At 33.4% G+C, this 17299-nt stretch overlaps 1 protein-coding gene and 1 long non-coding RNA gene across 2 annotated transcripts; both read right to left on the minus strand.

Moving 5' to 3' along the window:
- Positions 1 to 5503: 5503 nt before the first annotated feature.
- LOC125857268 (uncharacterized) lies at positions 5504 to 7701 on the minus strand. Its single transcript, XR_007445602.1, has 3 exons — positions 7431 to 7701; positions 6534 to 6660; positions 5504 to 5554 (listed from the first exon to the last, which is right to left on the minus strand). It is a non-coding gene; the product is annotated as an uncharacterized LOC125857268 (long non-coding RNA).
- A 403-nt stretch (positions 7702 to 8104) lies between these two features.
- Positions 8105 to 12000, minus strand: LOC125857182 (uncharacterized). The gene is made up of 4 exons (XM_049536865.1): positions 10435 to 12000; positions 9064 to 9384; positions 8877 to 8976; positions 8105 to 8800 (listed from the first exon to the last, which is right to left on the minus strand). The coding sequence occupies exons 1-4, from the start codon at positions 11214 to 11216 to the stop codon at positions 8120 to 8122; spliced, it is 1884 nt and encodes a 627-aa protein (XP_049392822.1). The 5' UTR covers positions 11217 to 12000; the 3' UTR covers positions 8105 to 8119.
- Positions 12001 to 17299: the final 5299 nt, after the last annotated feature.

A 17299-nucleotide genomic window follows, 5' to 3' on the forward strand; every position in this document is an offset into this window, starting at 1 on the left:
CGTTAATATTTTTGTTCTCTCTACTCTTTTTATCGCTTGTTTATCTTTAAAAAAATTGTCTAGTTTATCTTCTTTTCTTTTTATCTCTTCTCTATATTAGTCTATTATCTTTCTTTTTTTTTTTTTTTAATTCTTTCTAAAAAATAAACTTTTTTACATTTATTTTCCTTTTGAATGAATGGATGAACTTGTCTATTAAAGTGTGCGCGTGTGCGTGTATGTGCACACACCGCTTGTGTGCATGCGTGCGTGTGTGCGTGTGCAAGCATCATTGAAGACTGATGAACATAGCCATCTCGATCATAAGGCCACTAAAGCGATCGCTTGGGGCTTCAATTTTTTTGGGGCCCCCATTTTCTCCCAAAAGATGCATATNTTTTGTTGGTAATTGGAGTTCCTTTTGTAGTGCCCATTTTCTCCCAAAGATGCATATATATATGTGTGTGTGGATATATATTGTTAAAAAAATTTCATGTATTGATAAATTTGAAAAGAATTTTTTGTATAGAAAATATAATTGAGAAATTAAATATTGTTTATAGTTGATTGTAGTATCTTTTCTAGATTCTTATGTGGCTATTCAATTATAGTATTCTTTCTAGTTTCACATGTGGCTATCTATTTTGTTGACTAGCTCATTTATATATGACGATTATCATGAATCAACCGTATTGTGTTCTTATACTTACTTTTCTTTATTCTCCTTTCACTATTTTTATGCTTTCATTATTGAATATTCTAAAGTCTCTCAAACGTTCAAATCTTCTACATTATGTAAAATCTATTGTTGTCAGAGGTGGACCTAGGTGGGAGTTCATGGGTCGGACAAACCCACTGGCTTTTTCGTTGACCCTATATATATGTATATTAGCATGTGAACCCGCAAACAAAATTGATTTAGAACCCCCAAACTCTTAACATTGGCTCCGCCTCTAAATTTGTTGTGTGTTTATAAAAGATCAAATTTGTTTTTGGTGTCTTATTCAAATTTCAAGTACCAAAACTAATCAACACTATTTTAATATTATTATATCTACTTATCAAATTCATCAAAACATTATTTTAATATCATCATTTTTAAAAAAAAAAAAATGAATCATGTTTTATTATTCTAACTTTATATTATATAATTTTCATTGAAAATTTACATTATTTGCATTCTTACTTCATAATGTCTGCATATATCCTGCCTCTCTAGACCTCATTTGTAGGATTACACTGATTATGGTATAATTATTCAATTTATATTTGCCAACAAAAAGATAGGGCCTCTTTATGAAGTTTAGCTTTAGGCCCTCAAACTTATTGAGATGGCCCTGCTGATGAGTTTTATATATACATATATGAATGAACCAACCATCTATAATATAAAATCACTTTATGATATAAACCATGTGAGTTTCATACAAACTCAAAAGATCAAATACAAAAGTCATTCATCTGGTATATATTCATTGATCTCAAAAAGACATACAATAAATCTCCTAGGGAGGTTATATGTAGATTATAGGTGTACTAGTAGATTATATATATTAGGGCGCAGTTAACATGTACAATAGAGCCGAGATCATATTAAGAATAGTGAGAACTTGAGAGGTAATTCAAAATAAAATTTTTCAATCGTGATAGAGTTCCATTACATATCAACCTTTAGCTTATTCATTTTCTCCTTAGTGATAGACAAATCAATGTGTCATATTCAAGGAAGGTGTTGTATTGTATGTTATTAAAAAAATGAGATAGTATTAATTGATGAGTCGCGTGGTAAACTTAACAATAGGCTAAAAATTTAGAAACATACTTTAGAATTTAAAGGTTTTAGATTAAACTTGATTAAGTGAGCATACCTAGAGTGCAGGGCTTAATGATATAACATATGAAGTGGAGGTAGAAGTAAAGATCGATATACAAGTCAAATCCAAGAGATTTTCAAGTTTATTGGATATATAATCCAAGAAAATGAAGAAATTGACAATGATTTCACACATTGAAGGAGTGTGGGTGAACCGGAGTCTCGCGTCCAGAATACTGTGTGATAAAAATGTGTCTCCAAGGAAAACGATAAATTTATAGACTTGTGGTTAGACCTATTTTGTTATATGGAGTAGAGTAATGACCAGTTAGATAATGAGAAAGATAAAGATAGCGAAGTTGAGGAAACTCAAAATGAATATATGAATACACTAAGAAAAATAAGATTATATAGGATAAGGTGAAAATTAATGACCTTTGTGACAAACAAAATGATAGAAGAATGGTGACATGGTCCATGTACATGAAGAAGAGAAGCGTGAATGCACAAAATGAGAAGTTGTAAGAGGCTAACTATAGAAAGTTTTTGAGAGGCTGATTATATAGTGTTTTATGACTAGTCGTGGAGTTTATTGGATAAATAAGAGATGACACATATTCAACATATTGAAGACATTATCCTAAATAAAAATATATTCACATTTAGGATATTGATAAAAGGATATAGAGTAGAACACTACAAAAAACCCCTGAATAGCCAACAAAATTATCGGTTGGTAAATTGATTAAATTGGTTAGCAAATGAATTTTTCAACTGAATATCAACTAATGTTAATCCGTTGTTAAAAAGCTTGTCACTAATTTTTACCAATCCATTTCAGTTAGTTGGTAAAATTACTGACTAAAATTCAGTTGGTAAACACATAAACAACTTGTTGGCAATTGTTGAAATGTCGCCTTCGAATTTTCGTTGGTAAATTCACCAACCAATTTTCGGTTGGAATATTGTTGGTAAGTTTACTAACGAAGAGCAAAAGAGTTAGTAAATTTGGTTCTTCATTATTCAATTTTGTTAGTAATATGTTGGCAAATATACTAAAATAAAATAAAATGTTACTATTCCGTTAGCAATTATATAACATTTAACAACTTGGTTGGTAAGTTCGATAGTAAATTCACTACAATGCATTGGTAATCGATTAGCAATTTCAGTTAAGAAAAAAAGTGTGTTGGTATTTCGTTAGTAAATTACCAACGAATTTTAAATCTGTAAGTATGACTATCTACTTTTGTAACTTACGTTACTAATTGGTTAGTATTTTAGAAACACAAAAAGCTCATTACTAATTTATTAGGAAGCTTAATAACTGATTGTTAATTTGTTGGTAATGTATATCATTTATGTTCAATATTTGGTCAGTGATTGATTGGTAATGCATATTGACATATTACTGACTAAATAGTAATTCGATAGTAAAGTTTCACTTTATATATTTATATTAATCAATAGCTTTTACGAATCTTAAAAAGTCTGGAAACATACAGTGGTTCTTTGATAAATTATAACTTGAATAAACAATGCAAAACCAAAGATTAATTCAAAATAAATACAGAAACAGGCAATGCAAAACCTAAGGTGAAGAGTTCAAAATAAAACCAAATAAGGAAACAAACAATGCAAAATCTAAGATGAAGAGTTCAAAATAAATCCAAATACGGAACAAATAATGCAAAATCTACTTAGGATAGTTTGAAAAATTTAAATGACACATATCATTATTTGATAATGGGTCATGTCTAAGCTAAGGTGGTGTACCAGTTGGAGGTGTACCAGTGGGCAGTGTACTAGGGGTGGTTTAGGCAGCCCAGCTATGAGGATGGGCAAACGTTCTTGGAGAATCTTATCAACTTGCTCTTGCATTTTTAGCTGCATTTCATGTTTCATTTCTTCACGCAATTCATGTCGTATCTCTTCTCTCATCTCTTCTCTCATCTCATGCTTCATCTCCTCTTTCATTTCTTGAACATATTCCTTCACTCGAGCATCAAAACTACAATCTTGAGGTTGAGTAGTTGAAACATACGATGAACCAATGTTCTCATAGAATACTGCTTAAGAACCTAGACCATATATACATGCCTTCTTAACCCCACCCACTTCATCCATGTAAATCTTTGAAAAATCTACTATCGGTGACTCACTAGATTCATCTACAAGTTGAGATGCAGATGTGATCTTAGACATTACAACATCCAGAAAAACAAAATATATGATATTATGTTAAGAAAAAATGAATAGTGATTATAAACATATAAGACAATTGAACATGACTCAGGGTGAAACACAAGATTTCTCAGACTATATACAACAATTATCTCTCAGCGAACTACCATGAAAAGGAGAATTTTTCACATGGAAAACAAACTATCAGAGGCTGATAGAATATGAAGTATGCTGGACAGGACTTTTGGTAATTTTGACTGGATGATGATCTATGGACATGTGCGATTGGAGTACGACCTGCCAATGAATTCTGATCACAGGAGGATGAAAAAAGTATGGTTTAAGCTGAGGGCACTAAAGCCACAACTCAAAAGGTTGCATAGTAGAGAATTTCAGAATATAAACCAACAAATTGATAGTGCCAGGGCAAAATTTAAGGTAGTTCAAGAACACTTGAGTATGCAGTGTATTAATGGGATAATAATTGAAGAAAAGGCCCTCTTATTGAATTTGGAGAAGTGGTTTTTAATAAAGGAGAGCATCTTGTAGCAAAAGTCTAGGGCGAGGTGGATTAAGCTTGGAGATTCCAACACAAAGCATTTCTCTGCAGTGATGAAGCTAAAAGCTCATAGAAAACAAATATCTGAAATTATGTCTTTATCAGGAACCAAGCGTACCACTCTTGAGGACACACAAACTGAAATTGTTACTTTTACAAGAGTCTTATGGGTTCTGCAACTCTTAGATACAAGCAGTAGACAAATCAATTATGAGAAGGGGACCTACACTTCCTCTAGAAAAACAAACTACTCTATGCGCTGAAGTTACCGACCAAGAGATTATAGATAGTCTCGGTTGCATTGATAAAGTAGGGCCAGTAATCCACAATGATGTTTTGTTAGCTGTTAAAGAGTTCTTTCACACTGGAAAGTTATACAGAGCCATCAACTGCACCACTACGACATTAACTTCCCTCTTTGTTAATCTCCAATTTTATAACCATGTGTTTAATGTTTGGGATAAACATGATGGATGAAGATTAAGCGAATCCTCAACAAAAATTAAGAAAGATAATCAGTAATGTTTGGCATTACTTACATATGTTCTCTTAGACTTCAGATCCACAAACTCATCGTTTCCTTTGGTATGTGTCTTCTTCAAAAGTTCATGCAGATAAGGTGGTTGTCCAAGAACATTCGCCTAAAATTGAAATCACGTCTATTAAAGTTATTACATAAGGAATAACTTTAAAATAACTATAACTTGACAAAATGAAAATAATTGTACCAGTTGTCTTGCATGCTCTCGATGAGTCCGGGAGCCTCCAGTATGGCGCGAGGGACCAGATCCTTCACCACATTTCTCACTTAGTCGATTTTTGGAATATTGTGCAGATTTAGCCTTAAAATCCTCAGTATCATAGTGAGGCTTCCAGCTCTCCCAAATAGATTTTGGGATATTTTCGTTTCTCCTCAGAGGATCTTGCTTCACATAGCATACTCATGTATTGTATTGAACATTTTTTCATAAAATGATCCTTATGGAACCTTCAGTTGTAATATTCCAATGGAATCGCTTCTGTTTAAGAATATAGAGAAAAATATCACATAAATTGATATAACATAAATTCTAAATGAATATAATACATTAATAAAATGATAGAAAAATGGAATTTATGGGTATAATGAGTACATGAATATTATATTAGAAGGAGACACAATCAGGTATCGAAAGGTGTACCAAAAAAAGTATCATGGGTGTTGGAAAAAGCTTGGAAAGGAGGGAAGTATATTGAAGAAGCTCGAATGAACATGGATGAACTAGGAAGTAAGGCAAAGTTCTCTGATAGGAAATTATATATGAAGCTTAGAGGAAATTATCAAAAAGTCTCATGCAGGAGGTTAAGTTGCAATATCAGTGGTCCACCTAAATGGACCTTCATTCTGTACTTGGCTATATTGGGATGATTACACACCATAAATAGATTTCTTGGTTAGGGCATTGTTGATCATATGAGTTGTCCAATGTGTGGAGATGCAAATGAAACTATAGAGCACTTGTTTTTTCAATGTATTCCTCCCACAACGTATGGACTAAGTTTCTACAGTGGCAGGGCATAACAAGAGCTCCTATGGGAAGGAGGGATGAAGTAGAATGGGTGAGTAACTTAATGAAAGGAAAGAGTCCCAAAGCAGATATATATAGAACTTTCTAGGCTGGTAATGTATACCATATTTGAATTGAAAGGAATCCATGTGTTTTCAAAGGCACACAAAGACGACCTGAAGTTTAGTTAGACAAGTTATCCAAGAGGTGTTTCAAAAGAGTAATAACAATAGGAAATTGACTGCATTGTTAGAAACTATGAACTTGTATCCCTAAATATTTTCTCTTGTTCTAGATGTAGCATATGAAGCAACCTAAGTTTATCGTTTAGCTAGTTGTAGTGGTTCTATTTCATCAACTATGTTTTTATTTTGTTCTTGTTTGAGCTGTACGGTTTTACTTTAGTAACAAAATCAATAGTTACAAAAAAAACCCAGGTAGTATGGTTTACCTTAAACTCCTCCCAGTAGAAGTCCTTAATCTATGGTGTAACTGACTTTCAATCATGTCCTTCAGGATCCAATTTTTCCTTAAAGATTTTTGTGATCGCCCGAGATACATTGTTACTTGGCTCCAAACTTGTATATATATATATAACAAGTAATTATTTCAATACTCAATTTTATTTATAAACATCAAGCAGTGTCTAGAGTGTATTATCAGTTTCTTTAGCGACAATATAAGATCTTAAAGAGGTCAAGGCAGTAAGGAAGAAACATATGACACATTTGAAAGTGTTATCAAAGAGACAAGGATTAGATATAAATTATATAATCCTGTCATTATCATATCTTGAAATGGCTAGCTGGGAGGAGCCGATACTGAGCTCAGATTCAATACGATCTAAGCTTAATCTAGAACAAGTAAAAAAAAGTTCTAGTATGAAATCTAATGATATACTGCAAAGATAAGAAAAACTTCAAGGAATGAGGATTGTTGATATCAAAGAAATGTCACACCATACACACTAATAAAAGCAAAGTAAACAATAAATTTGCCGCAAAATCTGAACATGTAGGTCAAGAGCAAAAGTTCTGGGGAACTGCACATGGGGAATTCTGTTGCCTTATTCTATAAATTCCTTACCATATGATGTTGCCACATTCAACTATTGCTTCTTATATAAGAGAAGTGTAGACATTAGTGAACAAACTACTTTCTTCAAGAATGATTTTTTTTGTATTGATTTAAAAACACCTCAATTTGTAATTCATTCCCCACTAATACAATTTAAGAAAATCAATAGAACTTGTAAACATTTATAAAAAAAAGTATGGAAGAAAATCAACACATCTTATTTTCTTGCATGTAGAAAAACAATGTAAATGAAACAATATTGTACACTTACCGTCCCATGACGATTTCAATTGGGATGCGGGTACCATCAGTTGTATTTGACGAAGTTGTGGATACAATGTCATTCCTTGGTATTTCGATCCCCACAGATGAAGATGGTCCCGATATGTTGACTGCAACTGAATCTGGCGTAACTGGTGTTGGCAGTTCAGGCAATGATGGTGCTTGATCACGTGCGAAACTCGACATTAGAGGAGATGCCACTGGATCTGCTGTCCTTTTTCCAGAATATCTACAACGTCCATCCCCCCTAGGTGCCATATTTGCAATTTCAAAGTTAAATGTGGATGAAGTAATATCATAATGATTGATCTAATTATAACAAGAATAGATAGTTAGTTGATATATCACTTCAAGAACAAGATCCCTCTGAAATTTAAGAAAAAACGTGTTAATCTAGTTAGCAATAAATATATAAACACTTCTATAAATAAAATAATCTCATCACTATTTCAAACATAGATCTAGAATCATACTGGGAATAGTTGTTCAAACAAAACAACCAGGAGAACTATTAAAACAAAATAAGTATACTGGTAAAAGAGATGAAATATAAAATCAACTTATATACTACATTTTAGTAACTCTAACTCCTATATTTGAAGAGATTGGAGCACTTTGACTCTATTCACTGCCACTTTCATAGTACGCCTCTTCATTCTCATTTTCATCATCTGATTCTTATTCTAATTCATCATGAAACTCTGTCTCATCATCTAAATTATCATCCTCATCTCTCAAGTTTATGAATTCGCCATTTGGATCATTCTGGACAATAGTTTCACTATCGGACACTACATCAAATCTTAAACCATCTTCATCACATTGGAAAGGCTCAGCAACATCTACTAGAGGGGACACTAAAGATGATGGAGGCATATCCACAATACACCGAGCTTTTGTTTTGCACACAGCCCACCAATCACTCTTATCACGTCGTAAGCTAGGATAAGTAGCATAATACACTTGAGTCGCTTGCATTGCCAAAACAAATGGTTCGTACTTCCTCAATTTTCTTCTATGATTGATATCCACAAGTTTATATTGTGGGTGAATCTTCATTCCTACGTTTGGTGTGGGGTCAAACCATTCACATTTAAATAAAACAGTTCTTTTGATTGGTGTACTGCCCTTGTACTCCAATTCAAGAATTTCAGTAAGCACACCATAGTAGTCATTCTCATCTGCACTATAATTTGTTCCTTTTATGCAAACTCCACTGTTATTAGATGCTCTAGACAAACTGCGTCCTTTAGTGTGAAATTTAAAGCCGTTGATATTATAACCAGTGTATGGCTTCGCTGATCGACATGGACCTTCTGCAAGCGCCTTGATGAACTGATTATCTATGTGGACTCGGGCCTATCAAATTAAAAAATATTAGAGTTTCATATAAGTAAAGTAAGTACAGATGAAAAGATATTGTACAACTGCTCACATATCTTGTGAACCATGATGCAAATTCTTCATCAAGCTTTCTGTCCACTTCCTGCTCCGTAATTTGTGGAAACATTTGATGAAGAGAGTCAATAAATTTCCTTTGGATCACATAAAAGAAAAAGAATATGTAAGATTTTTTCTGATAATTTTAGTGTATAAATGAAAGCAAAAGTTTGAAATCTTACTCCACATATGGCTGCACTTCTCTACAATTTAGTAAAATATAAATATGAGCTGCTTTAAGTTCTTCTTCAGTAAGATATCTACGATTTAGTTCCCCAAATCCCCGACCTGGATAGGTGAATATAGAAAGATTATCATCGTATCCATCTTGTTCATCCATACCACCATCGTCATTCTGTGGCACTTTTCTATGCCTTGTGTAAACATGAGGCTCGAAGTAGTGTGAACAAAATGATGAAGCTTCCTCAACTATATGTGCGTTGCATATGCATCCTTCGACATGTGCCTTATTTCGAACATTATATTTATATTTTTGGAGATTTCTGAAAATAGCACAAAAGCTCAAGGCATTAGTCACTCATAATGATGAAAACAAAAGTACTTAAATAGTCAAGTCTATTTTGGTGGTTAGGGACAGATGAAAGAAATTGCATATTAAGGGTGTTGTACTATGAAATAGGTCACTTACCATTTAAATACTTATGAGTTCTTCTTTCTACTGAAAGGATGACAATTTTGCAAAGCAAACCTTTAGTAGATAAAATTATAATAAAGATCACTAACTAGATAGCTAGAGAATTTTCATATGTTGGGATGCTTCAGCTAATTAGAGCAGTAATTTTTTGCATCCAAGCATACATGTTACATCTGTTTATGCAACCACAAAAGGTTATTAAACTCATCGAAACTGCGTGTAGGAAATATTTATGAACAGGGGAAACCAATATTACTAAAAGGAAACTTGTAGTCTAGGACAAGGTGACTTTTCCTAAAGGTTCAAGAGGCTTGAATAATTATTTAAAGACCTGAAATTAAGCTGCAACATGCAAACTGTTGTTGTTGTTGAGCCAGAACAAGGAAAAACTATGGATTAATTGGGTCCATAGACACTATATAAATGACAGGAGACTACCAGATCACATAGAGTTTCCTGATATGCTTCTTGGATGATAAGAAAGATGCTTCATATGTGAAAATTCTGGCAGATTATCAATTTATATATACAAACAGATCATAAGGGGGGAGTATAAAATATCATATACTTTAAACTTTAAGAGGTTTTGCAAAAGAAGTTCCTTATAAAAATCTTGTATGTCATAATATTTCATGTTGTCAAGACTGACCTGTGCAACTAGTTAAGAAGAAGCAAGAGGCTATTTGAGCTTTCAAGTTCTCTTTAATTAGATTATAACTTTATATTAGAGATAGTGATTAGGATTGTCATAAGGATTGTAAGGTTATTTAGGCGTTGTCTGAGAAGGGAAGGTTGTTGGTTGGCTCCTCCCTGAGCTTTTTATTGTCGCCTGGTGATTAATAAAATAAGTTTAATTGCAAAAGAAATAAAGTACTTGAATATATAAATGAAGTCTTACCTCTCAAATGGATACATCCATCGATATTGTACCGGACCAGCTATCATTGCTTCGTAAGCGAGATGCACAGGGAGATGCTCCATTGAGTCAAAGAAGCTAGGAGGGAATACACGCTCTAATTTACAAAGTATTTCAAGTATTTTTTGTTGTAGTCTTACCATATCCTCTTCACGAATTACTGTAGAAGTGATATCCCTAAAGAAAAGGCTCATCTCAATAAGTGCTTCCCACACTTTTTTGGGTAATAGCTCACGGAATGCAACAAGTACCAATCTTTGCATAAATAAATGACAATCGTGACTTTTCATACCGAATAACTTGTGTTTTTTCATGTTCACACACCTTCCCATATTCGAGACATATCCATCAGGAAATTTTAGATTTTTCACCCATTCACACAACAATTTTTTTGACTCTTCTTTCAATGTGTAAATAACTTTCGGATACTTCCCATCAACAGCATGTAATTCAGGGCGTCGACAGAACTCTTTCAAGTCTTCTTTTGATTTGGGATTATCTTTTGTTTTACCATCTACCTCCAGCACTGTGTTGAACACATTCTCAAAGAAGTTCTTCTCAATGTGCATTACATCTAGATTATGCCGAATGAGATTGGTACTCCAATATGGCAAATCCCAGAATATGCTTCTCTTCTTCCAACCAGAAAACTTACTAATCTGACGATTAATAATATCAGCCCCAAGTTCTGTTACCTTTTTAAGTCCTAGTTCTTCTATCTCTTTTAAGACATCTTCTCCTGATCGTAATGGGGTAGGCGGCATGGTTACTACCCTGTTCTTTCTAAATGAGTTCTTATCCTTTCTATATGGATGATAAAGTGGCAGAAACTTACGGTGGTTGTCAAACCAGGACTGCTTACCCACCTTTTGTCAAAGTAAAAGCATCAGAATTCTCCATACAATATGGACATGCTAACCTGCCTGCAGTACTCCATCCAAACAACATCGAATATGCAGGAAAGTCACTTATTGTCCACATCAAAGCAGCTCGCATTTGAAAATTTTGCTTCTTAGAGATATCATATGTGTTGACACCTACATTCCATAGGTTCTTCAACTCAGCAATCAAAGGCTGCAAGAAGACATCTAGTTACTCCTTAGGATTCTTTGGTCCAGGAACTATAACCGATAAAAATAAATATGGATCTTTCATACACATCCAAGGAGGTAAGTTGTATGGTGTCACAATTATTGGCCAAGATGAATATTGCTTTCCTGTTTGACCAAATGGCTGAAACCCATTAGTGGACAGTCCCAATCTAACATTACGATTTTTCTCTGAAAAAGATGGATGCATCTTATCAAAATGCTTCCATGCAGGTGCATCTGAACAGTGACGCATCACACCTTTCTCAACTTCATGTTCAGCGTGCCATCGCATGTGTGAAGCAGTTGCTGTGGAAGCATACATTCATTGCAGTCGTGGAGTAAGAGGAAAGTAATACATCTGTTTGAATGGTACAAGATTTTTCTTCTGAATAGATCTTTGACTTGTAAGCTTATACCTGGGATGACTACAAAATTGCAATTTACAAGTTCACTATCCTCTCCCCAGTATATCATGCAGGCATTGACATAAGTATAAATTTTTTCAACTGGCATGTTCATTCCCCTCATTAACTTTTTAGTTTCATAGAAATTTTTTGGCATCACATTATCAGGTAGAATCATCTCATTCACATATTGACAAATATCATCAAAACATCTTTCAAAGGGGTGATGTTCAACCTTGATATGCAACAAACGAGCAACATCTGATAATTTTGAGTGTGTTTCACAACCAGGACACACTTCTTGATTTGCAGAATCAAGCATATCATAAAAATATTGGGCATCAGGATTAAGTAATTCCTCCATATCATCTGGAACAAATGCGGGACCAACAGCCTCATGAACCATTCTATGATAAGACGTACTAGGTCCAGGATCATCAAATTCACTAACATCAACCGGTAGGTTATTCATAGTATGTTCCCAATTGTGCATTCTTTCATCTTGATCTATAGTTTTCGTAACTTCACTTTCTCCATGCAAATACCATATATGATATCCCGGTACAAAACCTTCTTTTAATAAATGCCCATGGACAGTATAAACATTTTCAAAGTTTCTATTCTGACATTTCTTTCGGTTACATGGGCACCTTAGTCTCTCACCATCCCTTTCTTCTGGATGACTCATAGCGAACTCAATAAATTGTTGTACACCTCTTAGGAATTCAAGATCATACAGACCTTTGGTTAATCTTTTGTACATCCATTGACGATTTGAACTCATTTTACTTATAAACTTCTTTTCTGATAATGTGAGAAGGACAAATAGTGAAATAAAAGCTCACAGAGAATTGAAAAGAAGAAATTTGCAGTATGACAGAAAATGAAACAGAGAAGAATGTTATTTGTTTGAAATTTAAACTGGAACTCTTTTTTACAGCAGGTATGTAGGTTGTATATATTAACTAAATAATAACCTTTTCTCCTAAAATAACTCCAACAAAGTCCTATTCAAATAAATAGCTAATCTGATATCATTCCTAAATATTGAAAACTAAAATATTTGACTCTGTCAACTTAAAAAATCTTAAAACAGTAAAAGAAAACATATGTAGATGCAACTAATTTTATAGCATTGCAATTATAAAATCTTTGAATAGTTAAAAGGGTGCAATTTATAATCAAGCTAGAAGGACAAATAATTCGACTCAAGCTTCTTTTCTTTCTTTTTTAGTAGGTTAGTTTAATCAAAACTTCGTAAAACATGTAACTCAACATATGAAGGTAATGAGAAGTATTATGTTGTTAGCCCTATTGATTTATAGCTTTTTCAGGTTGGGAGAAGAAACATGCAAACCAACCTCACAACTATCTTAATTAGGCAAATCCTCTTATCGAGGGAATTCAAAAACAGATGTGTATATTTGATCTTATTTATTCCAGCGATAACTAATCAACCACATACTATATAAACACTATATACTAACCAAGAAAATAAAGCATGTCAGAAGAATTACAATTAATCAAATCATACAAAATAGGAAAATAAATATGATAAAGAATACATATTGTTTAGCCGAAAGGATTGTGGAACTGATAATTCAAGCGTGGTAGATGAATTGCAGGTGACTGTATTTGGAATTTTTTTTACATGAAGTGTGAACGTGGGAAACATTTGGAGAAAGAAAAAAACTGAATAATGGCGCGAGTATAGCTCTATAATTTTGGGAGGTGGATTTTAGCAGCAATTTTTTTTATTTGGACTATTTTTACAAAAAATAAAGCAGATTCTTATATTATTTTCTTGAACTATAAAATACAAATTGAATCCAAAAGAATTTTAACTAATTTTTAAAGATTGGATATGCCATAAAATCATTTTATTTAATATAAACATAGAAAATTTTAAAAAAAAGTGCAAAAATTGGAACAAACATCGGAGTCTACACAATACCATCCTCAGCACAAAACAAGCAACACATGCAATTATTTGGACAAAAAGTGAAAACAAGCAACACAAACAATTATTTGGACAAAGAGAGGATGAAAGGGTAAGAAGACATACGTTAGACGACACGCCAATATGGGTCTTTTTAGCAAAAATTGATGCATCTGATAGAGCTTGAGTTGAAAATTTAGGTGATTTACAGCTGATGTGAATTTTTCCTTCATCTGTAGCTCTCCAATCTAGGCGATTTTTAGATCTCATCATATGTAGCGATTTGTATCTCTCCAATTTAGATGAGGTCAACGTGACGAAATATGAAACTATAGCGATGGGTGGATACCTGAAATATTCAATCTGATGCAACAAATTTACAATTCATCAACTCTCCAAGTTTAGGACGGATAAATATCTGGAAGATTCTCCGAGTTTAGGACGGATAAAGATCTGGGAGATTCAAAAAAGGGCAAACCATCAGCTCTCCAAAATTATTTTGAATGTTGATGATAGAGATTTTTGCTGGTTCGAAATGAGATTCAAAACAAGTTCTTACCTTTGGAGTGAGATTTGAAGCCACTGATAGGAAGAACTGATCTTCTCCAAATTTCCTCAGCTAAGATGGAGATGGAGACGATCTGCTAGATCTTTGTTTTAGTTCTTTTGTTTTTTCTTACATTATTTTCTTTTTTAGTTTTTACTTCTATATTATAATTTAGTAAGTAAGATAATATTACTAATAAGCTGCCATCCACTAAAAGTTACGGTTAGTGGGTTTCAAAAAAATATATATATTATATATATTCATGGAAGCATGAAAATATAATTAAATGCTTTGATGTAAAAAATATTGACTTCAATATTTTATATTATATGGATGAACTATTTTACAAAAAGACATGTAATGAATCTAATTGTATCGATAGAAAATACTTATATTTAATTAAGAGTGATATTAAAGTAGAAGTAATAAATGGTAATAATTTTTTTGGGTTTTGGTTTGTTAAATTAAAATTTAATAACATTATATACGAACCGAAGTCAACTTTGGCTGAAGTCAAACGTCTAAGTTAAAACGCCTAATGGCACAAATTAAAAATAAAAGCCTCAAAACCCGAACCAAATATTGTACTAGACCAAAAAGGACCTTGCGAAGATAATCACGCTGATGCAATTCTCATCCAAGTACGTTTACCAAAAATGCTGACCGAAGTCGAACTTTTAAAACACCTAACAGCACAAACTCAAAACAAAATCCTCGAAACCCAAACCAATCATCATATTAAACCGAAATGTACTTTTCGGAGTTAATCGCGCTGATAGAACTCTCATCCAAGAAATTTTACCAAGAATGATGACCAAAGTCAAACTTTGGCCAAAACCTCAAAGTTAAAACGTTTAACAACACAAACCTAAAATGAAAGCCTCGAAACCCCAACCAACCATCCCACTAGAACGAAAAGGACCTTTCGGATCTAACTGTCCTGACAAAATTTTCATCGGAACACATTTACCAAAAATGTTGACCAAAGTCAAACTTTGGCCAAAAGTTAAAAGTTAAAACGTCTAACGACACAAAATGAAAACGAAAGACATAAAACTTGAACTAACCATCCTATTACATCAAAAAGGACTTTTCGGAGCTAATCGCGCTGATGAAATTTTCATCCGAGCACTTCTACTAAGAATGTTGACCAAAGTCACACCTTGGGCAAAATTTAAAAGTTAAAACTCCTAATGCCACAAACTTAAAATGAAAGCCTCGAAATCTAAATCAACCATCCTATTAGATAAAAAAGAACCTTTTGGAGCTAACCGTATTAACATAATTTTCATCCGAGCCTTTTTACCAAGAATTTTGATCGAAGTCAAATTTTGATCAAAACATCAAAGTTAAAACGTCTAACGGCACAAACTCAAAATGAAACCCTCTAAACCCGAACCAACCATCCTACAAGACCAAAAAGGACTTTCCGGAGTTAACTTACATAATACTCATTCAAGTATGTTTACCAAGAATGTTAACAAAAGTCAAACTTTGATCAAAACTTCGAAGTTAAAACGCCTAATAACATTAACTCAAAACAAAAGCCTCGAAACCCGAACCAACCATCCTTTTGGATGAAAAATGATCTTACGGAGCTAACTGGGCTGATGAAATTCTAATTTGAGCACGTTTACCAAAAATATTGACCAAAGTCAAATTTTGGTCAAAATATAAAAGTTAAAATGTCGAACAGCACAAAGTGAAAACAGAAGCCTTAAAACCAGAACCAACCACCCTATTAGACCAAAAAGGACCCTCCTGAGCTAACCGCGTGCTATCAAAATTCTCATCCCAGCACTTATAGTAAGAATGTTGACCAAATTTAAACTTTTGTCAAATGTTAAAAGTTAAAACTACTAGAGCTACAAACTCAAAACAAAAGCCTCAAAACCTGAACCAACCATCCTATTTAGACCAAAGTTGACCTTCCAGAGCTAACCACACTGACATAATTCTTATTTAAGCATGTTTACCAAATATATTGACCAAAGTCAATTTTTTTTCAAAACGTAAAAGTTAAAATGCCTAACGACACAAACTGAAAACAAAAGCTTCATAACCCCAACCAACCATCCTATCAGATGAATTAAAAATCTTTCAGAGCTAACAGCGCTGATGAAATTCTCATATGAGCACGTTTACCACATATATTGACCAAAGTTAAAGTATGGCCAAAACTTAAAGTTGAAACGACTAACGGCACAAACTAAAAATGAAAGCGTCAAAAATCGACCCAACCATATCCTATTAGACCAAAAATAACCTTTCAGAGCTAACCGCACTGATAGAAATCTAATTTGAGCTCATTACCAAATATATTGGCCAAAGTCAAATTTTGGTCAAAACTTAAAAGTTAAAACGTCTAACGACAAAAACTTAAAATGAAAGCCTCACAACCAAAACCAACCATCCTATTAAATAAAAAATGACCTTTGGAGAAAATCACGCTGAAGGAATTTTCATCTGAGCACGTGCACAAAAAGGGACCGCAGTCAAATTTTGGCCAAAACTTAAGATTTGAAACACCTAACGGCAAAAACTGAAAACGGAAGCCTCAAAACTTGAACCAACCTTTTTGATAGTTCAAAAATGACCTTCTGAAGCTAATGACACTGACGAAGTTCTAATCTGAGCACGTTTACCAAAAATATTGACCAAAGTCAAGTTTCAGCTAAAAGTTAAAAGTTAAAATGCGTAATGACACAAATCGAATATGAAAACCTCAAAATGAAACACCCATTTATTTATTAGGACACCCCATTAAGTGTTAAGATAGGGAAATTTACTATTTGCCCTTGTAGTCATCGGTCAAATTTTTAACGTTGCCGGTCAATGGCCAGATTTTCGTAAAAGGGGGGGGGGG

Source organism: Solanum stenotomum, chromosome 2 (genome assembly GCF_019186545.1).
Source record: "Solanum stenotomum isolate F172 chromosome 2, ASM1918654v1, whole genome shotgun sequence".
Classification (NCBI taxonomy): domain Eukaryota; kingdom Viridiplantae; phylum Streptophyta; class Magnoliopsida; order Solanales; family Solanaceae; genus Solanum; species Solanum stenotomum.